The following is a 21,269-nucleotide window of genomic DNA, read 5'->3' as shown; positions in this document are numbered from 1 at the left end:
CCAGACGAAATTCCAGGCTTGACCAGGCAATATCTGTAGCTAGTCAAGTCTGATGAGTGGCTACCCAGAAGGGTGAAGCCATGCTGGATCTAGGGAGAACAATAGTAATCCCTGTTCCCCCAACCTGCAACCTCAGGTAGTTTACCACAAGGGTAAACCTTGTGGTAAACTTTACCACACTGCACAGGTCAGAGTACAATACAATTCTGGCTGATTTTGACTAGTTGCTTTCATTTTAACTAGTCCAGATATCCCACCCGGAAAATTAATTAGTCTACTTTATTAAAATGATTACCATCACTAAATAGTTAATCCTTAATCGCCATCACAAAATCTCTAATCAGGAGATAACATATTGCTGCAATTCTGCACTCCCAAAATTGTATACTTGCAAAATGGAAAAGAATTAATTTATGGAAAAGAATTTAATATTGTGTGTGAGAGAGAGACATTTATGAGTAATATTGCAGAAGAGTAAAATCAATCAAGACTAAGATTTGTGACTAGTTCATTAAAATATCAGGGGGTGCATAAAAACACAGTATTTAATGAAGTGCAGGATTCACACTGGGGGGGAAAAAGCTATTTCACACCTGAAGGAACTGCAGGAAGGTAAGTGTCAGGTGATACTGTCAGACACCTGACTGCATGTAGCCAACAGCTTTCAGTGGTAAATGGCGCCCTAAAAGAGAGTTAACTGCTTGTTTCTATGTAGGGATGCTCCCATTGGTTCAACTCACATTCTGCTTGCTGGTCAGAAGCAGGAAGTGGTTTTACATTAGGCTGTTCAGGAGTTGATGAGCAGCTTCAACCTGTTCAGCAGGTTACTTTCTGAACATTTGAATTGTAAAGAACCAGGCATTCTGCAGTATTTTGTGCACATTCTCTCATTGCCCAATGGGAGCCCTAGTTTCCTCACATGCACTAACCTATCATTACTTCATGCTGCACCACAGCCAATGGTTTGTTTAAAAGAGTGAGCAAACAGTCCATTATTTATGAATAAATTCTGTTAAGTCTTACTGTTTAGGGTGCGTTGAAGTCTGAGTCTCTCTCTGCATGAGACATCTTAGAGTTTCTCTACACAGGACATCTTACATGGGGACACTCAAGTGTAGGGAGATGCAATGCTCGCCAGGAAGCTATTAGCCATGGTATTGAAAGAGAACCTCCGTATACAGAAGCAGCTAACCTCTGAATACCAGCGCCAGGAGGCAACATCAAGGGAAGGCCTTGGCCTCTGTGCCCCATGGTTGGCCCTCCTGAGTTCTTAGCCGTAAGAACAGAAGAGCCCTGCTGGATCAGACCCGTGGTCCATCAAGTCCAGCATCCTGCCTCCCACCGTGGTCAAAGGTGAGGTGAAATTGACAGAGCCTTCGGGGAGGTGAAGATGAAATTAACACACCCTCTGAGGAGCGATCTCAGCCAGATCTGTCTTTTTAAACTACCCTCCTGTAGAGAGGTGAAATTGACAGAGCATTTGGCTCTGTCTTTTTAAGCTACGCTTCCCAACGAGCATTGCGTCTCCCTACACTTGAGCGTCCCCATGTAAGATGTCTTGTGTAGAGAGACTCTGAGCTCTCAATGTTATTTTGCACTTGTACGTTGTAGCACTTCTGACGGCCAAAATTCCACTCCCGCAAAATATCATTTACCGAGTAATCCTAAGAAGACTTCAAGGAGCTTAGAAAGGTGTGACTCTGTTGAGGACTGAACTGTAAGGATACTAAGAAGTATGTCATAGAAATCCTTAGCCGTAAGAACAGAAGAGCCCTGCTGGATCATCAGCCCAGCGGTCCACCGAGCCCAGCCTCCTGCCTCACACTGTGGTCAACCAGTAACCCAGGAGGGCCAACCACGGGGCACAGAGGCCAAGGCCTTCCCCTTGATGTTGCCTCCTGGCGCTGGTATTCAGAGGTTAGCTGCCTCTGTATATGGAGGTTCTCTTTCAATACCATGGCTAATAGCCACAGTTGGAACTCTCCTCCATAAATTTGCCTAAGCTCCTTTTAAAGCCATTGCTACAGCCACTTGCAGTGAATTCCACAATTTAAGTACTCATTGAGTAAAGAAGTATTTCCCCTGCCTGTCCCAAACATGTTTCCCAACAACTTCTTTAGGTGGCATTTTACTACTACGGGAGAGACAGAAAAAGCTTCACTTTCTCTAACCCATGAATACTGCAATTTGTAGGTCAATATAAAATACTTTCATTTAAGGTACCAATGCACATATAACATATATATGTTTTTAAAATCAATTTTAACACAGTTCTTGAGTAGCCTGATGGGATACACCAACTCCAGTCGTTCTGAGATTTGGCAACTTATGTTAACCTATTCCCGATAGCCAAACTTCTGTTAGTACATATTATGAGAACATACTCCCTTGGATTCTTATCTTTTGATGCTTGTCTAGGCCCCTATCATAAAGCTTACAACAAAGATCATACCCATTCTCAGGGCTCATTTAGAGGGGGAGGTGCCCCGGCCACCTGACTTTCAAACATTCTGGGCCATTTAGGCCTCGATTGGGGCCAAAACGGCCCGGATCGGAGCCAAAGCAGCCAGGATCGGGACAGTGCCAGGCAGGGAGAATGTCCCCTGCCTGGCACCAACCCGGTCCTGGCCATTTCGGGCCCGATCTTGGCTGAAACAGGACAAAAATGCCAATTTTCAGCCTGGTCCTGGCCGTTTCGGCCCCAATCCTGGCTGAAACGGGTCAAAAGTGGCAATTTTCGGCCATTTTGGGCCCGTTTCAGAGCCAAAACGGCCTGGATTGGGTCAGTGCAGGGCCGGAGAAACTTCCCCCACCTGGTACCAATGCAGTCCCGGCGGTTTTGGCCCCTATCCGGGCCGAAATGGACCCAAAATGGCTATTGTTGACCATTGTGGGTCATTTTGGTCTGGATTGGGCCCGGTTTGGCCCAGACTGGGGCCAAAATGGCCAAGATTGGGTTGGTGCCATGTGGAGGAAGTCTCCCTTGCCCAGTGTGGACACGGTCCCGGCCGTTTTGGCCCCCATCGTGGCCGAAATGGGCCCAAAATGGCCATTTTCAGCCATTTTGGGCCCATTTCAGGCCAGATTGGAGCCAAAGGGGCCTGGATCAGGTTGGTGCAGGACAGTGGAAGCATCCCCCACCCAGCACCATCCCAGTCCTGGGCTTTTAGGCCCCAATTAGGGCTCAAATGGGCCCAAAATAGCTGGTTTGGGCCCTTTTGGGTCCGGATCTGGGCCAAAACAGCCTTGACCAGGTCAGTCCTGGGCAGGTAAGGGTTCCCCTGTTTGGTTCTGACCAGATTCAGTCCTTTTTGGCCCCAATCCTGGCCCAAAAGGCCCAAAATGGCCACTTTCAGCCATTTGGGCCATTTTCTGCCGGGATTGGGGCTAGAACTGCCTGGATCTGGTCAGTGCCAGGTGGGGGAACCCTCCCCTGCCCAGCACTGATCTGGTCCAGGCTGTTTCGGCCGTGATCAGGGCCCAAATGGAGCCCAAATGGAGCCCAAATGGCCATTTTTTGCCATTTGGGGCCCTTGTCGGCCAAGATCAGGACCCAAACAGCCAGGATTGGGTCGGTTCCTGGTGGGGGACCCCTGCCCTGTCTAGCACCAACCCAATCCAGGCCGTTTTGGACCTGATCCAGGCCAAAACATGCCCCAAATGGCCATTTTGAGCCATTTTGGGCCTTTTGGCCTGGATTGGGGGCAAAAAAGCCCTGATCAGGCCACTGCCAGGTGAGGGAACACTCCCCCATCTGGCAGCAGCCGAATCCTGGCCATTTTGGCCCAATCAAGGGGTGTGAGATATGTTAATGAGTTATGCTAATGAGTTCCTGCAGTTCTTTTTCTACAAAATGACCCGCCATTCTATATTCCCACTCCCCCATTCTAGAAAAAATGGCCCTCTCTTTCAAATTATTAAACTTGTTGACACTGCTATAGGAAATGCTTGTTGTTAACTAGCTACTACATCATGCATCTCAATTTAGAGGGGGTGCAACGTATCACAAAACAAGACTATATTATCCACTTCCCATTGAGTCGCTCATATTTATAACTGATTAATAAAAAAATCCACCTCCTCCAGCCCATAAATTAAACACTCTCCAATTTTTCACAGTAAATCCTTCCAGTGGAACAGCACAAAAATTCCATTATGTTCAAAATTAATCTGCCCTTAAAACTCTGCCTCAGAGAAGACTGTGGGAAATCCAATGGAAGGACTGCTTCTTGTTTTATCATCATATTTTTTGCCACATTTAGCCTTGTTTCTCCACGTAGGAGAAACAGCTTACCTGGGACAAGATGCAGATCCCGGGGGGGAAAGCTTAGTTGCCTGATAATTCTTACATAAGCAACCATTGGCACGCGGGTTTGAGAGAAATGTGATTTTTTCAAAAAAAAAATGTGGTTGCAGGTTTGCCATTCACCCGGTGGGGCAGAGGATCCCCACCCCCTATTACCCTCTGGTGAGCCATAAGGGAAAAAACACAGAGGCCAGAATGGCATCCTGTGATGTCACAACACCATTTCCGGCTATGTAACTGGAAGTGAAGTCACCACATAACTGGATGCTCCAGGATTCACGTGAAACTCTATGACTATGTGGCCAGAAATGACATTACTGGACACCATTCTGGTGAGTCTACACCAGAGGAGGTTGTGAGGAGATATGGAGCAATGTCTAAGAGTACACGCAGTAATAAGGTACAAGCAGCAATGAGGCAAGTCCCCAAGTCATCATCCTCATCCTCATCCTCATCCCAACAACAACAACATCCGATTTATATACTGCCGTTCAGGACAACTTAATGCCCACTCAGAGCGGTTTACAAAGTATGTCATTATTATCCCCACAATAACAAACACCCTGTGAGGTGGGTGGGGCTGAGAGAGCTCGAGAGAACTGTGACTAGCCCAAGGTCACCCAGATGGCTTCAAGTGGAGGAGTGAGGAATCAAACCCTGCTCTCCAGATTAGAGTCCTGCTGCTCTTAACCACTACACCAAACTGGCTCTCTCATACCTCATATTCACAATCAATAGAGTCTTAAGCAAGGCACTACTGCTCAGGCTCAGCACCTATGTATAATATGGGGATAACCAACAATATCCACCCTTACAAAATTGTTGTAAGTATTATGACAGGCGACTGAGAGAGCCGGTTTGGTGTAGTGGTTAAGAGCGCAGGACTCTAATCTGGAGAGCAGGGTTTGATTCCCCACTCCTCCACTTGAAGCCAGCTGGGTGACCTTGGATCAGCCACAGCTCTCTCAGAGCTCTCTCAGCCCCACCCACCTCACAGGGTGATTGCTGTGGGGATAATAATAGCCTGCTTTGTAAACCGCTCTGAGTGGGCATTAAGTTGTCCTAAAGAGCAGTATATAAATCAAATATTGTTGTTGTTGTTGTTATTATTATTGTTATTATTTAAGACCTAAGACCACAAACCAACTGCCAAGACCACAAACCAACTTCTGACTCTTAGCATATCCTAATCCCTAGACCCTCCTGCATATTGAATTCCACGACCAGACAAGTGGTCATAACCCCCCTGATCCCAGGACTGGAGAGCCACCAAGGCTTTGATAGAGTCCATGTTGTGTATATCAAGCTGTTCATTCCCCAAACCCCAAATGCTATTTAACCCCTTCACTGCTTCGTTTAGCACAGATTGCGCACACAGTCTTGCTTAAGACTAACCTTCTTGCCATTCCACTGGAAGGCTCTACTGTGAAAAATAGGAGTGTTTAGTTTATTGGCCAGAGGAGGTGAAGTTTCACTACATACTGCAAGAAGAAAATTAATTCATTCAAAATGTGGTGCTGGAGGACAGTTTTATGGATATCATGGATGGTCAAAAAGACAAATAAGTGGGTTCTAGATCAAATCCAGTCTGAATTCTCCCTAGAAGCTAAAATGACGAGACTGAGGCTATCATACATTGGTCACATCATAGGAAGACCAATCTTACTGGAAAAGATAATAAGGCTAGGAGAAATTGAAGGCAGTGGGAAAAGAGTAAGGGCCAACATGAGATGGATTGACTTAAAACATCTTCCAGTTTACAAGACCTGATAGGACATTTTAGAGGTATTGCCATAGTGTCACCATAAGTCAGAAGTAACTTGACAGTGCATAACACACATACAAGTTTCCAAGGATGACGAGGTTTTGGTAGGGTCACAACCTGACATAAGCACGTAGGAGACTGGTCCAGGTCATATGATCTGTGACCTCTGAAGCTCCATCCAATAGACACAAGCAATAGCTGACCAAGCTAAATGGAATGGAATCACCTTTTCTTTGCAAAAGTACATTGCTATTCGAGTAGTAGGAAAACAGGATCCTCAGCAGAGAAGCATATTTTTGACGGGAAATGATTTCATCCCATGAAAAATCAAGCAACTATAGCACATATTTGTAATGCTGTGATTGTATATCACCTTGCACTCTTGGCCCCAGAAAAAGAAGCCCTTTAAAATAGTCTCACCCTGTCTGAGAAATTAATATTGTTTGTTCTTGGCTACACATACTAGCAATGAAGCTAGGGTGTATTTTTAGACCTAAATCTGTCATTAGAATGAAAAGCAAGTACCTACAAAGCCACTTAGATACAGGAGTGTGCCAACCCGTGTACAAAGATACTGGGAAATAATTATCCACATAGCTCCCTCTGGAGATGAAGCTGGGAAGAGCACAAGTGAATACTGTTACTAACTGGATCACATTGAATTTGGCTACATAGCAATGCTGAGGAATTGTGCACATAAAAATATAGTGGTTAATCCTGATCTAAATCTGTACCATTATATAAATAAATATGCTTGGTCTTTCACTCATTCACACACAAAACATCAGGATACCAAAATGGTTAACCTATCTCCATGGAACTTGAAAAAAATTGAAATCCTGCCTTCAAGTTATAGTTGACTAATGGCGACCCCTGGTGGGGTTTTCATGGCAAGAGACAAACAGAGGTAGCTTGCCATTGCCTGCCTCTGCAACCCTGGTCTTCGCTGGAGGTCTCCCATCCAATTACTAACCAAGGCCAACCCTGCTTAGCTTCTGAGATATGGTAAGATCAGGCTCTCCTGTAGTCACTTCACATCCTTAAATCACGCTTGGATGGGAGGGGGGTTGGCTTCTAGGAACAACTAGGAACATACATCCAGGGCTTTTTTTCTGGGGAAAAAGGCAATGGAACTCTGTGGGTTGCCCTCGGAGAAAATGACCACATGGCTGGTGGCCCCGCCCCCTGATCTCCAGACAGAGGGGAGTTGAGATTGCCCTCCATGCCGCTGGCGTGGAGGGCAATCTCAACTCCCCTCTGTCTGGAGATCAGGGGGCGGGGCCACCGGCCATGTGACCATTTTCAAGAGGTTCCGGAACTCCGTTCCACCGCATTCCAGCTGAAAAAAAGCCCTGCATACATCTAACCTAAGCTTTCTTACTCTATACATCACTCGTTCAGGCATTCAAGTTTTCTGTATTGTAGATCAGAAGAGTGTTCTGTGAGTCTTTAATTTCTGAATGATAAAGTGGATTGCAAGCCTCAAAAGTATATGAACTGGGTGCAAACATCAGAACAAAGAAATGAAGTTGATACAACTCATTCACAACACAGCAAAGAGTGAGCTACTTTAAAAGGCGAGGAGGGCGGTAGAACTTTTAAACAAAAGATTTACAGCATTTTAAAGTCTGCAGGACAGCATCTTCAGATTAGCTGTGCTGCTGTGACATCTTCAATCGTTTGAGCAGTGCATGTGCTGGGAAGGAAAAATGACCCTGGAAAAAGGCCGCCCCTACTCCTAGTTTGCCCCAGCCCCACCTTCTAAAGGAGGGAAGGGAAAGGCAGCTGCCCCCCAGCTTGGTCCTGCCGTGCCCTGCCCACTTAAGAAAGGAAGGAGAGTCAGCCTGCCTGCCCAAGAGGTCACACTTGGCCCTTCTGCCACTAGTAAGGTCTAGGTGTACGGGGGTGGGGGTGGATCAGCCCACTGGGAAAAATCCAGATGGCCATAATGACCAGTCCCCCTTGCTTAGTGGTCTTCTGACCATCCACCAATATTTTCCCTCGTCATATAACGCTAGGATTGCCACGTCCCCTCACCCTCCTGGTGGGGGTGTAGGGGACCTGGCACTCACCTTTGGGGTCTCCTCATGTGCGCACGAGCCCCCAGCACAGTACAATGATATCACTTCTGGGACTGGGAGTGAGCCTGTTAGAAGCCTGTTAGAACCACACATGCAGGAAGGCAAAAATAAATCAAATAAATGAAAAAGGCAATGAAGGTCAAAGTGAAGGTATATATTGAATATGTGAAGAGTATATAATTCACATGACCTTGTATACATACACTTACACTACATGGACTATTATAAACCAATAAACAATTCGCTAAAAAATCTTTATGTGATCATTAATTATTAACAAAAAAGTTCAACAGGTACAGTAAACAACTCAAGCTGGGAAGACATCCAACAGGTAAGCTTCCAATTCAACAGGTGCAGTAAGAAACGCCAACTGGGAAGACATCCAACAGGTAAACTTCCACAGTATAACACAATCAGAAACAAGGTAAGTACTATAGTCTTATATTTGTCCTTTACAATTCAACAGGTGCAGCAAGAAACACCAACTGGGAAGACATCCAACAGGTAAACTTCCACAGTATAACACAATCAGAAACAAGGTAAGTACTATAGTCTTATATTTGCATGTACATGTCCTTTACAATAAGTTTCTTTTTCCTTTCAGGGTGGTACCGGTGGTGTCAGGAGGACATCAGAACAGAAGACGTTCCCTTGTCACCCAACATTTGGGAGTGAAGTCATCGCGTAGCCCCCAGGAGCAGTCCCACACTCCACACCAGGCCAATTCTTTAAGAATCAACCTGTTTGGGGGGGGGGCAGGAGAGTGGGGGGCAGGAGATCTCCCATCACCAGCCGGCAAGTGGTAACCTTGTCTATCAGTCCAATAGAGGTACTTTTTTCATTTCCAGTTTGAATATCTATTGCAGCATTGGATCATTCTTTGCAACTCTGCCAAAAGCTAAATTAACACCTCCAAGCAGCATAATAAACAGCACTATTTATTTTCCCTGCATCACAGAGCATGCAAGTTTGCTCTGCTCTTAAGAGTCAAGGCGCTGCTTTACAAACGTCTTCTGCAAAGGTCATGGAAAGACTGTGATGTGTTTTACATAAGGTATAGGAAGCTGTCCTTCAAAACATACAATTCACCTCTGCGAAAAGTAAACAGACCTGCACGTAATGGGAAAGAGGATTAATAATGGAGTGCAAAGAACACGCTGAACTCGGGTGATCTGATCCTTCACAGTTTATGAAGAACTTTTTAATACTCGCTTGTACATCTTGCTACAAATGACTGGCGTTCTGTGGACTTAAGTGCAGGAAAATGATCGACTTCCTATTTGCTTACAGAGATTACAAAATTGTGAAATAGGTTGATAAGGAGCTCAGTGGACATATTCCCCTCCTGCCTCCTTCTGGCAATATTCTCGTAGAATAATGTAGCAACACTGAGCAAGATTAGACAAATAATTCTGTAACAAGTTAATTCAAACTCCACCCCCACCCAAATGTCCATTTAATTTGTATAATTTATTCTGCTTCTGCTAAGGAGAATTTTATTAAAGGTTTTATTAAAGGGTTGTAATTAAAATTGGGTAGGAGACTCCTTTCCTAATGAAAAAAAGGTGGTACTTTATCGCATTGTTCATTTTATGTATTTTATCTCATTTGTACTGCATGGTTTTTGAATTTTTGTAGTCTAGCTGTTGCTGTGTTTGTGGCACGTTTTATGAGGGTTTTTTAATGCATTAGATCAAGAGGGTTTGCCATTTTAGTCTGTCTGTAGCAGTAGAAAAGAGCAAGAGTCCAGTAGCACCTATAAGACTAACAAAATTTGTGGTAGGGTACAAGCTTTCGTGTATCTGAAGAAGTGAGCTGTGGCTCATGAAAGCTCATACCCTGCCACAAATTTTGTTAGTCTTATAGGTGCTACTGGATTCTTGCTCTTGTTTATTGCATTGGTTCTCTAATTTTTCCTTTCCTTTCCCGGTACAGCTCTTTTGGTCATAGCCTTGAGCCTGATCCCACATTAACAGACAAAAACCAAAATACTACTACTACTACTACTACTACTACTACTACTACTACTACTACTACCACAACAATAATAATAATAATTTTAAAAAAAAGAATCTCACTCCAATCACAAAAGTTTTCTAATTTTAAACTGGATTACTAAAAGATAGGATGCCAGTGACCTGGTAATGTATGGGTCTTTATCTTGTAAAAGAAAAGAAAGGCTCTTGTTAATATTTGTGAGCTCAATCTTCTCAAATATCAGAGTAATCCATCTTTGTCTCTCCTCACTGAAATTTGGACATTCAATAACCAAATGAACCATGGTGCCTATCTTCTCTGCAGGGCTTTTTTTCAGCAGGAAAAAGCATCTGAGAGCCAGTTTGGTGTAGTGGTTAAGAGCATGGGACTCTAATCTGGAGAATCAGGTTTGATTCCCCACTCCTCCATAAAGCCAGCTGGGTGACCTTGGGCGAGTCACAGTTCTCTGGAGCTCTCTCAGCCCCACCCGCCTCACAGGGTGATTGTTGTGGGGTAATAATAACACTTTGTAAACCGCTCTGAGCGGGCATTAAGTTGTCCTGAAGGGCGGTATATAAATCGAATGTTATTATTATGTTATTATTATTGGAGTGTTGCCTCTTGACATCACTTCCAGTTTGTGACATCATACACAGACATAATGCTAGTGCCACCCCCATGCCCATTTTTTCCTCATTTCCCCCCTGCTACCTTGAGGCAACAGTAAAAACTGCAAGTGACATGGAGGAGGTTCTAGTATTTTGTAAAAACTGGGGACCGATTATTACCAAATCGGCCCCACGCAGGGACCTTCATGTCCTTGTCGTGCCGGGAATAACCTTATTTTCAGGGGGACAAGGAAGTCCTCTGGAGCGTGCAGGAGACCGCTCTGAAGCTCTCCAGCCCATTCTGCAAAACTCCTTCCCCCCCCTTCTCACTGGCCAGGTGAGCTGTGGGGGGGGGGCAGAGGCTGAGAGCAGGGGATCCCCCCACACCCACTGGAGGAATGGGGTCCCTACTCAGGCCTATTTTATATGCCTGGAACTTGTGAATGGCTACATTTTTTTAAGGTAGTAAGTCTTTTGGTAGTTTTACAATTGTTCTATATGGAGACTGGTGGCAACTCTACTTCCAAACCAGAGTGCTGTTCCGGGGGGTCGGGGGGCGGGGGGAATCCATACAACATCTCCCCAGTCATCTACTTTGCAGGCTTTCCCCTGCTTTGCTCTGATCTATCGCAAACCTGGTTTGGCACAAGAATGCATTCCAAGAACATTTGCAAGCCATCACTATGGGAACGTGCACATTTCTTACGGTCCACATTGGTGCCATTTTTCTCATGTCTGTCTCCTTTGACTGCCATAATTCCCTGTCGCACCACAAGACTGACTTTTCAGGCTTTTAAAAAATATTATTGTTATATCACTATAGTGCAGTACTGATAAGCAATTATCGATATGTGTGCGAAGCCCACCAGAAGCCCTGAAGAGAAAAACGCAGAGGAAACGGCAGCCAGACGCTCTGGACGTGCCACTTTTGCAGCGGCAGAGACAGCAAAGGGCAGAACTGTTGCCCTGTGCATACAGCCTGATACAGGACACAGGCAAGACTTGTAGAATTGCTGTTGCTAAGCTGTGGGTTAATGTTGGGGATGAAGAACTTGCTGAGACTGCTCAAAACCTGTTTGTTTTTCACATTTAAATGTTGGGTTGCATCTTAGATACATGTAATCCAATTCTAATGGAGAGTCAGCGAAGTAGACATACCATCACACTCTCAGCCTAACATACCTCACAGGGTTGTTGTGAGGCTCGGGTTGCCAGTTTGAGGCTAGCAAACGGTGGAAAACGGGGGTGGGGGGGAGTGGATTCCTGTCAACTCCATCACCATGCCAACGGCACTTTTGGTGCAAACTGGAATTGATGTTAATGTGTCAGTGAATGTGTTTTAGTATTCACCTAAAATTTGGTGATAAACCCATAAAATTTCAGACGAATATTAGAACTTCACACAGCTATACTAAGGTCACTTCTAGCTTGCACCAGAAATTATGTTGCAACTTCAGGTGAGGGTAAGGTTGCCAGAGCCCCTTACTGTACTGGCGGGAGGCTGGGGACCTGGCGCTTACCTTTGTTGTGTCTCCAGCATGCTGCACTCGTGCCCATACAACGACATCACTTCTGGGTGACATCATCGCATGGGTGCAGGAGCACGTGTGCATTTCACAACGGGCCAATTTGGGCCTCAAATGGGCCTGATTCGACCCATTTGGGGCCCAAATCAGCCAGCTGCAAAGTGCGTGCATGGTCTTGGGGCGGCAGCATATTGTCGCACTGCTCTTGGGATGCTCATTCCCGTACCCTTCTCCCCCAACAGCCAGGTGAGGGATGGCAGGGGGTGGAAGATGAAAGTGGGGGATCCCCCACTCCCACCAAGGGAATGGGATCCCTAGGTGAGGGGGGGGGATTTCCCCATCCCTCCACTGGCCTGCAGAGTGGTGACAGGGAATAAGGGGTCAGACCTCCTCCATGTGAGGATAAACGGGAGGAGTGGAGAATGATGTACGTTACTTTGGGTCCCCATTAAGGAGAAAGGTGGGATGAATGAAGTAAATAAAGCACTTGGTTGCCTCGTGCCTCTTTCTCAAAGCTTTCCCACCATCTCTGGCCCTTTTCTCCACAAAGATGGGGTTGTACAAGACACTTATTGGTAACAAACAGTTAACCAGTTACCTTTGATCCCCATAAGACCTCACAGTGGCTTAGCTTTCAGCAAACCAGCTGAACAAATATTTGAGAAAAACAAATGGGTTTTCAAGCAGCCCGTTGCCAGTTGTGTGTCCGCTCCCCCTCTTTTGCTACTTGCCTGCCAGGACCACATTTGTAACTGGGCTTGTCAGTAAGCTTTGCCTGCTGCTCTAAATTAGATATTGACCGGATGTGCCGGCTTAATAGCATAAACTTGTTCAGAGAACAAAATGAACTCTTCTGCAAAGCAAGGCCGTGAACTTGCCTTACCCCAGTTGCAACACATGGGTTAGAATAATTAAATCAATGGGCAGTTTTCTCCACTGCCCCCCTCCCGCCCATAGATTGAGCTCCACTGCCCCCTTCTCACCCACAGACTGAGCTGGTTTTCATCTTTAAACAAAAAGTGGGCTGGATTAAGTGTTAGGCTAGATGAGCTACAGAGCGGGCGACTGGCTAAAGAGAAGTGCCAAAATTCATGGTTTTATACTGCAAGACAGAAGGCCCCTCTTGCATCTTGGGCTCAGCTGCAAGTCAAAGAAATGAAGAGTCAAGCGGACTCGTAAAGACTTAACACATTTATTGTGGCTTAAGCTTTCCTGAGCCACAATCCACTTCATCAGAGGCATGCAGCTTTGCATTCAGTTAACACACAGGGTTTTGCCCAACTTTATAGACAGCAAGAAGCTGCTGAGGGAGCAATGATTACAAAGAAAGTCTTGACTGCCCAAGCTGGCAGGGCACCAGAAATCTTTCTGCCCCATCGTAGCTCGAAAACAAGATGCATATCCTTAGAAGGAGACGCCATTGTCCATGTCCACTGCCTTGGCTATAACCAATAAACAACGGCATGATGTGATGGGTGGAGCCAGACATGATTGGCTGGACAAGGGCACTGTGATGCCTAGGTACTTTCCCATGAGACATGGGTTCGGATCTGGACAAATGACACACGCAGCGGCCTTATACTGATTTAGCTCTTTGGTCTACTGAGGTTGGTATTGTCTGCTCAAGACAGGCAGCAGCACTCCAGCATCTCAGGGGGAGGCCTTTCACATCACCTGCTTAGCTAAACTGGAGATGCCGGGGATTGAACCTGGGACCTTCGGTGTGCCAAGCAGATGCTCTGCTGCTGAGCCACAGGCACTCCTCAAATGCACTGAATGAGTCTGAGTTGCTATTGTCCCTTTATAAATGTCACACACCTACTGTAAAATAGAAATAATCTGTCTAACTTTGCTAGGGAACTGTTAAGGGCTCCTGCTGCTGAGGGGATGAAGGAATAGAGGGGATGCTCATTAAATCTGCAGATGATACTAGATTGGGAGGAGTTGCAAACACAGTAGAAGAGAGAAGCAAGGTTCAAGGTGATCCTGACAGGCTGGAAAACTGGGCTAAAACTAACAAAATGAATTTCAACAGGGTTAGATGCATTTAGCTAGGAAAAATCAAAGACACACTTATAGGATGGGGAAGACTTGGCTTGGTATGATCTTAGTAGATCATACACAGAATGTGAGTCAGAAATCTGATGCTGTAGCTAAAAAGGCAAATGCGATTGCAGACTGTATCAACAGAAGTATAGGGTCCAGATCATGTGAGGAGATATTGCTTTACTCTTCTCTAACATGGAGTAGTACTGTGTTCAGTTAGGGGCACTCCAGTTTAAGAAGGATGCTGACAAGCTGGAACATGTCCAAAGGAGGGCAACAAAAATAGTGAGAGGACTGGAGACCAAGTCTTATGAGGAAAGGTTGAAGGAGCTGGGCATGTTTAGCCTGGAGAGGAGGCGACTGAGAGGTGATACGATAGCCCTCTTCAAGTATTTGAAGGCTGGAGCGGAGTTGTTTTCTGTTGCCTCAGGAGGTTGGACCAGAAATAATGGGTTAAAATTAAATCAAAAGTGTTTTCAGCTAAACATTAGGAAAGACTTCCTGACATTTAGAGTGGTTCCTCAGTGGAACAGGCTTCCTCAGGAGGTGGTGGGCTCTCCTTCCTTGGAGGTTTTTAAACAGAGGCTAGATGGTCATCTGACAGCTATCCTACTATATTCTATCCTACTATCCATCTGATTCTATCCTACTATATAAAAGGCTAAGCGTATTCAAGACAACTCACTTTCTACCCTGGTGCGCCTCCAGAGGGCGCTGCTGTGGAAGGCCAGATGAGGCAGCCAGACCTACAGAGAGAATGCCATGTCAGGAAGCCCAGGCTGGGATCAGGTGCAGAGCAGGTGGCAATGCTTGCCTTCTGTCTTCACTCAACTGGGATCCAGAATGGAGCAAGTAGCAATGCCTGCCCCTCACCTTCACCCAGCTGCAATCAGGAGTGGAGCAGGTGGCAATACCTGCTCCCCATCTTCATTCAGCTGGGATCAGGAGCAGAGAGGGGGCAATGCTCGCCTCCCACCTTCACCCAGCTGGGATCAGGAGTGGAACAGGCAGCAATGCCTGACCCTCACCTTTACCAAGCTGGGATCAAGAGCAAAGCAGGTGGTATTGCCCATTCCTCACTTTCACCCAGCTGAGATCCAGAGTGGAGAAGGTGGCAATGCCTGCCATCCACCTTCACCCAGCTGGGATCAGGACCAAAGCAGGTGGCTATGCCTGCCCCCCCCCCCCGCCTTCACAAAGCAGGGATCAGGAGCGGAGCACAAGGCAATGCCCACCCCCTTCACCTGGCCGGGATCAAGTGCAGAGCAGGTGGCAATGGCTGCCCCCCTCACTTGGCCGGGATCAGGCGCAGAGAAGGTGGCCATGCCTGCCCCCCCTTCATCCGGCTGGGATCAGTGACAGAGGAGGAGGCAATGCCCACCTGCCCTCCCTCCCCTTTCTAGAGCCCATTGTATTTTTACCCATAATGGACTTTGTTGCTAGTAACTCAATATGAATGCACACAGATCTGGAGAGGGAGTGCGTGAAGGGATGAGCTGGTGCTTGGCTCTTGTGGCCCTTTCTTACATGCCCAAGGTAATGCCAATAGCCAGTTTGGGGTCAGGAAGGACTTTTCCTCCAGGTTAGATTGGTCAGGAATCCTGGAGGTTTTTGGCCTTCCTCTGGGCATAGAGCATGGGAGGAGGAAGCTGTGAATTTCCTGTATTGTACAATGGGCTGGAATTTATGACCCTTGGGGTCCCTTCCAGCTCTATGTTTTTACTGATTAACCATAAAGCCCTATTTTACATAAGTGATGAACAGATATTCTATCGTTGCGATCTCTGCCATGGCGCCCACCAATATGTCTCCCGGCAACCACTTGCTTCCTCCTGAATGCAAAGAGCCAATCCCGGCTCTACCTTGGTGTCAGCAGGCAGCACCTATTCAGACACAGCTGCCTCCATCCTAGGAAGATGCTTGGCTTGGAACCTCCCGACATTAGGAGGAACATACTTACCAACATTTTATTATTGCTCCTCCCCCTGGTACCCATTTTGTTGTGGAACCCACTACCTGTCCTCAAAATTCAGAAGCACCTACTCAGAAGTTTGAGGGGCCCTCCCCTACAGTTTGAGGCCAACAAGAAACTAAGCATGCTACAATTGCCTTGCGATGCTAAAAACAGCTTTATTAGCTTGTGAAGACAATTTTATTTGCCCGTAAACATTTGTCTGTCTTTTGCTGCTGCCGCCAGTCAAGAACTTGTGGCATGAGCAACGAAGTCCCCTCTCTGTCCCTCCAGAGCCACAAAACTGTCAAATTAGGACCAACTCATGTCAGATTTAATGACATGCCATCTTAGTCAGCAAAGAAAAGGGTCTGAGCCTGCTAGAGGTCACAGCAGAAACATTGTTCATGTCTCTCTGGTAAGCAGCAGCACAAAAGAGACACACGTCTGCCTTTGCCACACACATACACATACAAAACACTTGCTCAAGCACTCGTGCATTCTGACAAAGCAGGCTCTGGTTTAAGAAATTCTAGGCCATATGATATTTGTATTTGAGGAAAGACAGTCAGAATCCACCCCTCATTGCAGCCGCTTGAAATAGTCACATCTAGAGATGGGCACGAACCAGGAAAATGGCAATTCATTGCAGTTCATGGTTCGTTGCATTTCACGAACCATGAACTGCCTTGAACTTCCTGGTTCACGAACCGGTTCGTTTGGTTTGTGCATATGTCACTTTTGGGGCTGCAGAAGGCCTGCAGAAACAACAAAACCAAGATGATACCAAGGAATGACCTCCTACAAGATAAGCCCAAACAGAACAACGAGAATGCCACTGGTGGTCACGTACAGCTCCCAGATCAAACCAGTTCAACCCTTCATTAATGACCTGCAACCTATGCTGGACAATGAAATTGCTCTCTCAAAGGCATCGGGAGGCAAACCTTTGTTTGCCCACAGGCAGCTCCCCAACCTTAAACAATTCCTCACTCACAACAATGCATGTCCCAGCATGGGCATGAACTCGGGGACCAGAGCCTGCAGTAAGCCAAGATGCCAACTCTGCCCTCATATTCACTCCAAGCACACAATCACTGGACCTAACAACAACATCTATACCATCTCAGGCTCATTCATCTTCCAACAAGTATCAGCAACGCCCTTCAATTCTCTGTTTTGGATGAACAGGTCAGTCCTTTTGCAAAAGAATGAATGGACATAAATCTGATATCAAAAACCACAACATTCAAAAACCAGTGGGAGAACATGTCAGTCTTCCAGGACATTCCTTTGCTGACCTCAGAGTAGCAGTTCTCAAGCAGAGAAACTTCAAAGGAAGATGACAATGCGAGATTGCTGAAATTGAGTTTAATTGCAAATTTGGAACAATGGATCCCCCCAAGGTTGAATCGGGACACAGGATTTGTCTCACATTACAGATGCTAGTTGTATGCACTTTGCATCTATGTTTTATCAATCTAATTCCAACATGTATTATGGCTAGCTTCCTAACAATCTAATTTGCGATACCTCTCCCACCCGCTACCTGGATTTTAAAGACTCCTACCTTTTTCCACTCCATGTATCTGATGAAGGAATCTTTGACTCTCAAAAGCTCACACCCTGGAAATCTAGTCTCTAAGGTGCTGCTGGACCCAAATCCTGCTCTTCTACTACAGACCAACATGGCTACCCACCTGAAACATACCCTCCAGGTACCCTGAGTTCTGAGGAAGACTATCAACTCCATGTTGGGAAATCCTTGGATATTTGTGGGGTGGATACTGGAGATGGTGGGATGTGATGCTAACAGATATGATGCTAAGAGTCTCTCTACATGAGACATCTGACACGTGAAGAACATGTGTCGGGAGATGCAAGGTTAGCTGGGAAGGGTAGTTTTAAAAGACAGAGCTGGCGGCAGGGCAAAGGCTTTGCTATACACTGGAGCTGGGTAAAGGGGCTGTGAAATGCCAGAAGGGAAACTTCGCTCCATTCTAACCTCTCCAGGTCCAAGCCCAGCTCTGGAAGACAGCTCCAGCCCATTTTCATTCCTGGCTGCCCTCTGGTTGCGATCCCACACAGTTTTAGAGTCTCTAAGAGTCTGTCTACAGGAGACGCCTCGACACATGTTCAGCAAGTGTAGGGAGACGCAATGTCAGCTGGGAAGCATAGTTTAAAAAGACAGAACTGGCGGAGATCACTCCTCAGAGGGCGATCTGAGGATCTTTGCCTCTTTTCATCTTTGCCTCCCCAAAGGCTCTGCCAATTTCACTTCTCCATTCTCTCTCTCATATTTTATTTCACACACACATCACTATTATTAGCCCTGGAAAGAAAGAAGGCAGGGAAAAAGAGAGAAGGTGCTTCTCTTTTTTGACCCTGCCAGGACTAAGAAAGCCTGGGAAAGGGGTTAGTTTTGATTGCGTACACTGCAGCCCAGAGTCAAACCAGGCTGCCAAGCAGCTGCTGTTGCCCTCAGCTAGGAGGGGGGAGTCTTAACCTTCCAGTATCACACCTGGTTTTGGCCCCTATGATTGTTTTGTGAAGTGCTTCGAACACTTTAAGATGCTACATAAATTACAGCTGTTTCCTGACCCCCTTGTGTTATCCAACCACACTAGCAGGCTAGAAACGCCGCTCTTTAATCACCTTAGCCTTCAGCAGTAAGAAACAGCCAAAGTATAAGCAGCCTGTTTGGGGAGATGTCTGGCGCCCTCTTCTGGAAGAGGTCAAGGAAGCCACTTAAATCCTTAGTTTTATATGAGTGGAAAAGAACAATAGTCCAGTAGCACCTATAAGACTATACAAGTTACAGTCCCTGAGGACTAATGCATCATGTAAGGGGAAAAAATTCTCACATGGCCATATTACTTAACAAGTGGTAAAGCTGTTAATCGGCCATTAGGTCCACCCCCCCTCCACACACACACACACATCCATTAATAGAACTGCAAGGGAGTTGAAACATTTGTTAAACTTCATTAATGGTAATGATCGTGATTTCCTTTACCGAGTAAAGAAAAGAAACTGGTATAGTCCTGGCATATTTTTAAGCAAGGACTCTACTCAAAATGTACAGGAGCTACATTTCTAAAAATAGATCCAGAGGAGTTAGCCATGTTAGTCTGTAGTAACAAAATAGTAAAGAGTCCAGTAGCACCTTTTAAGACTAACCAACTTTATTGTAGCATAAGCTTTCAAGAACCACAGTTCTCTGCATCTGACAAATAGATCTGTGGCGCTCGAAAGCTTATGCTACAATAAAGTTGGTTAGTCTTAAAAGGGGCTACTGAACTCTTTACTATTTTACTTCTAAAAATAGTATCGCTATATATTGATTGTTATTCCTGTTGCAAGGAATAACTCTGTCATTATGATTATTCTGTTAACTTGAAACTTTGAATGTTGTGCCAAGATGGTGGCATTGTGAATAGTACTACTCAACATGGACGTCAGTCAACTCTATACACGTAGGATCTTCACGCTGCCGTTATTAACACAATCAGATTTTCACTGAGATTTACAGTGATTTGTGACAATTTTCAGCAGCGTTGTGACTCTTTCAGCACCTATGTTCCAATTACAAACCTTCACATTGTGGTTCCACACAGTGGAGAATTTTTCAGGATGTGACATACGCAACAAGCATTGACAAAAAATGGTTAACTCTTGGATTGGAAGCTTCATACGTCCTATGGAGCTTCTCATTGAAATCTAGTAAAGAGTCCAGTAGCACCTTTAAGACTAACCAACTTTATTGTAGAATAAGCTTTCGAGAACCTCAGCTCTCTTCGTCAGATGCACTCTTTACTATTTTGCTACTACAGACTAACACGGCTAACTCCTCTGGGTCATTGAAATTTAAATCAAACGCACGTTTGTCAACACAGTTATGACAACACAATCATTTCCCTTTCTGTTGTATTTTCAAACTTACGGATGTAACTGTTTTCTGGGTCTTTTTGCACCATCAGGGTACAGGAGACTTCAGTTTTATTCTTCCCAGCCATTTCCCGCTTGACAGATACCAAATACTGGCCTTGCTCTCCATATAATTGCTGCCATCTAAATTAAAATGTGCAGGAACAAATCAGAAGGAGGAAAAAAATGGGCAAGAACACAGAATCGTCAATGAATGACACGCAATAATGGCATCTTAGCAAAAAGTAAACAAATGAAAATCTTTACACTTCTATTCATTGCTGTTTAACTTTAGGAATTCTCACATTTCATATTCTGCCAAATCCCCCTTCAGAGACCCACATCACATACAACGCCTTTCCTTCCACTGCAAATGTCTTCTCAGCAGTCATGGCAAGATGGTTACTAAGACATTACTTGTCTCAGGGAAAGAAAGGTCACCACTTTTAACCATAACTGGGCGAAGCCGTCCAAACAAGCTCCTTTCTTTGATGCGAGCTGACTCTGCAATGGTCTCACAGTGCATTCACTGGCTAGCAACAGACATACTCCTCAATGTCCAGGGCAAAGCTAATAATGTGCGAACCCCATTTGCCCAAAAATGAATCGCCTTTCACACACCTTCAATGCACATAAAACTTTAGAGTTTAGACTGTTTCTGTTGTCTGCATAAGCCATAAAGGGGCAGTGACAGATAAGATGCAGTGACAAAAAAGGCCAATTCAATCCTGGGTTGTATCAAAGGGGCCATAGCGTCAAAATCGCAGGAGGTCATAGCCCCTCACTATACGGCCTTGGTCAGGCTACACCTGGAGAATTGTGTGCAGTTCTGGAGGCCTCACTTCAAAAAGGATGTGGACAAAATCGAGAGGGTGCAGAGGAGAGCGATGAGGATGATCAGGGGTCTGGAGACTGAGCCCTGTGAGGTAAGGCTGGGGGCCTTGGGAATGTTTAGTTTGGAGAAGAGGAGGTTGAGGGGGGACATGATTGCTCTCTTTAAATATTTGAAAGGCTGGAGGAGGGCAGGGAGCTGTTCCAGTTGGCAGCAGAGGGTAGGACGCGAAGCAATGGGCTAAAACTAC

The 21,269-nt window shown here is 45.7% G+C and overlaps 1 protein-coding gene across 1 annotated transcript in view; it reads right to left on the bottom strand.

Annotated features, from left to right (window-relative positions):
• The window catches only part of LOC129332906 (heparan-alpha-glucosaminide N-acetyltransferase-like), a 365,907-nt gene that overhangs the window by 313,175 nt on the left and 31,463 nt on the right, over nt 1-21,269 (bottom strand). The window contains exon 4 of the mRNA XM_054984210.1: nt 20,204-20,331. Coding sequence (XP_054840185.1) covers nt 20,204-20,331 — 128 coding nt within the window. The remainder of the gene's footprint in view (nt 1-20,203; nt 20,332-21,269) is intronic.

Source organism: Eublepharis macularius, chromosome 6 (genome assembly GCF_028583425.1).
Source record: "Eublepharis macularius isolate TG4126 chromosome 6, MPM_Emac_v1.0, whole genome shotgun sequence".
NCBI classification, from domain to species: Eukaryota; Metazoa; Chordata; class Lepidosauria; order Squamata; family Eublepharidae; genus Eublepharis; species Eublepharis macularius.
Note: the sequence above shows the minus strand (reverse complement) of the source record. Positions and strands in the feature narration are given on the sequence as shown.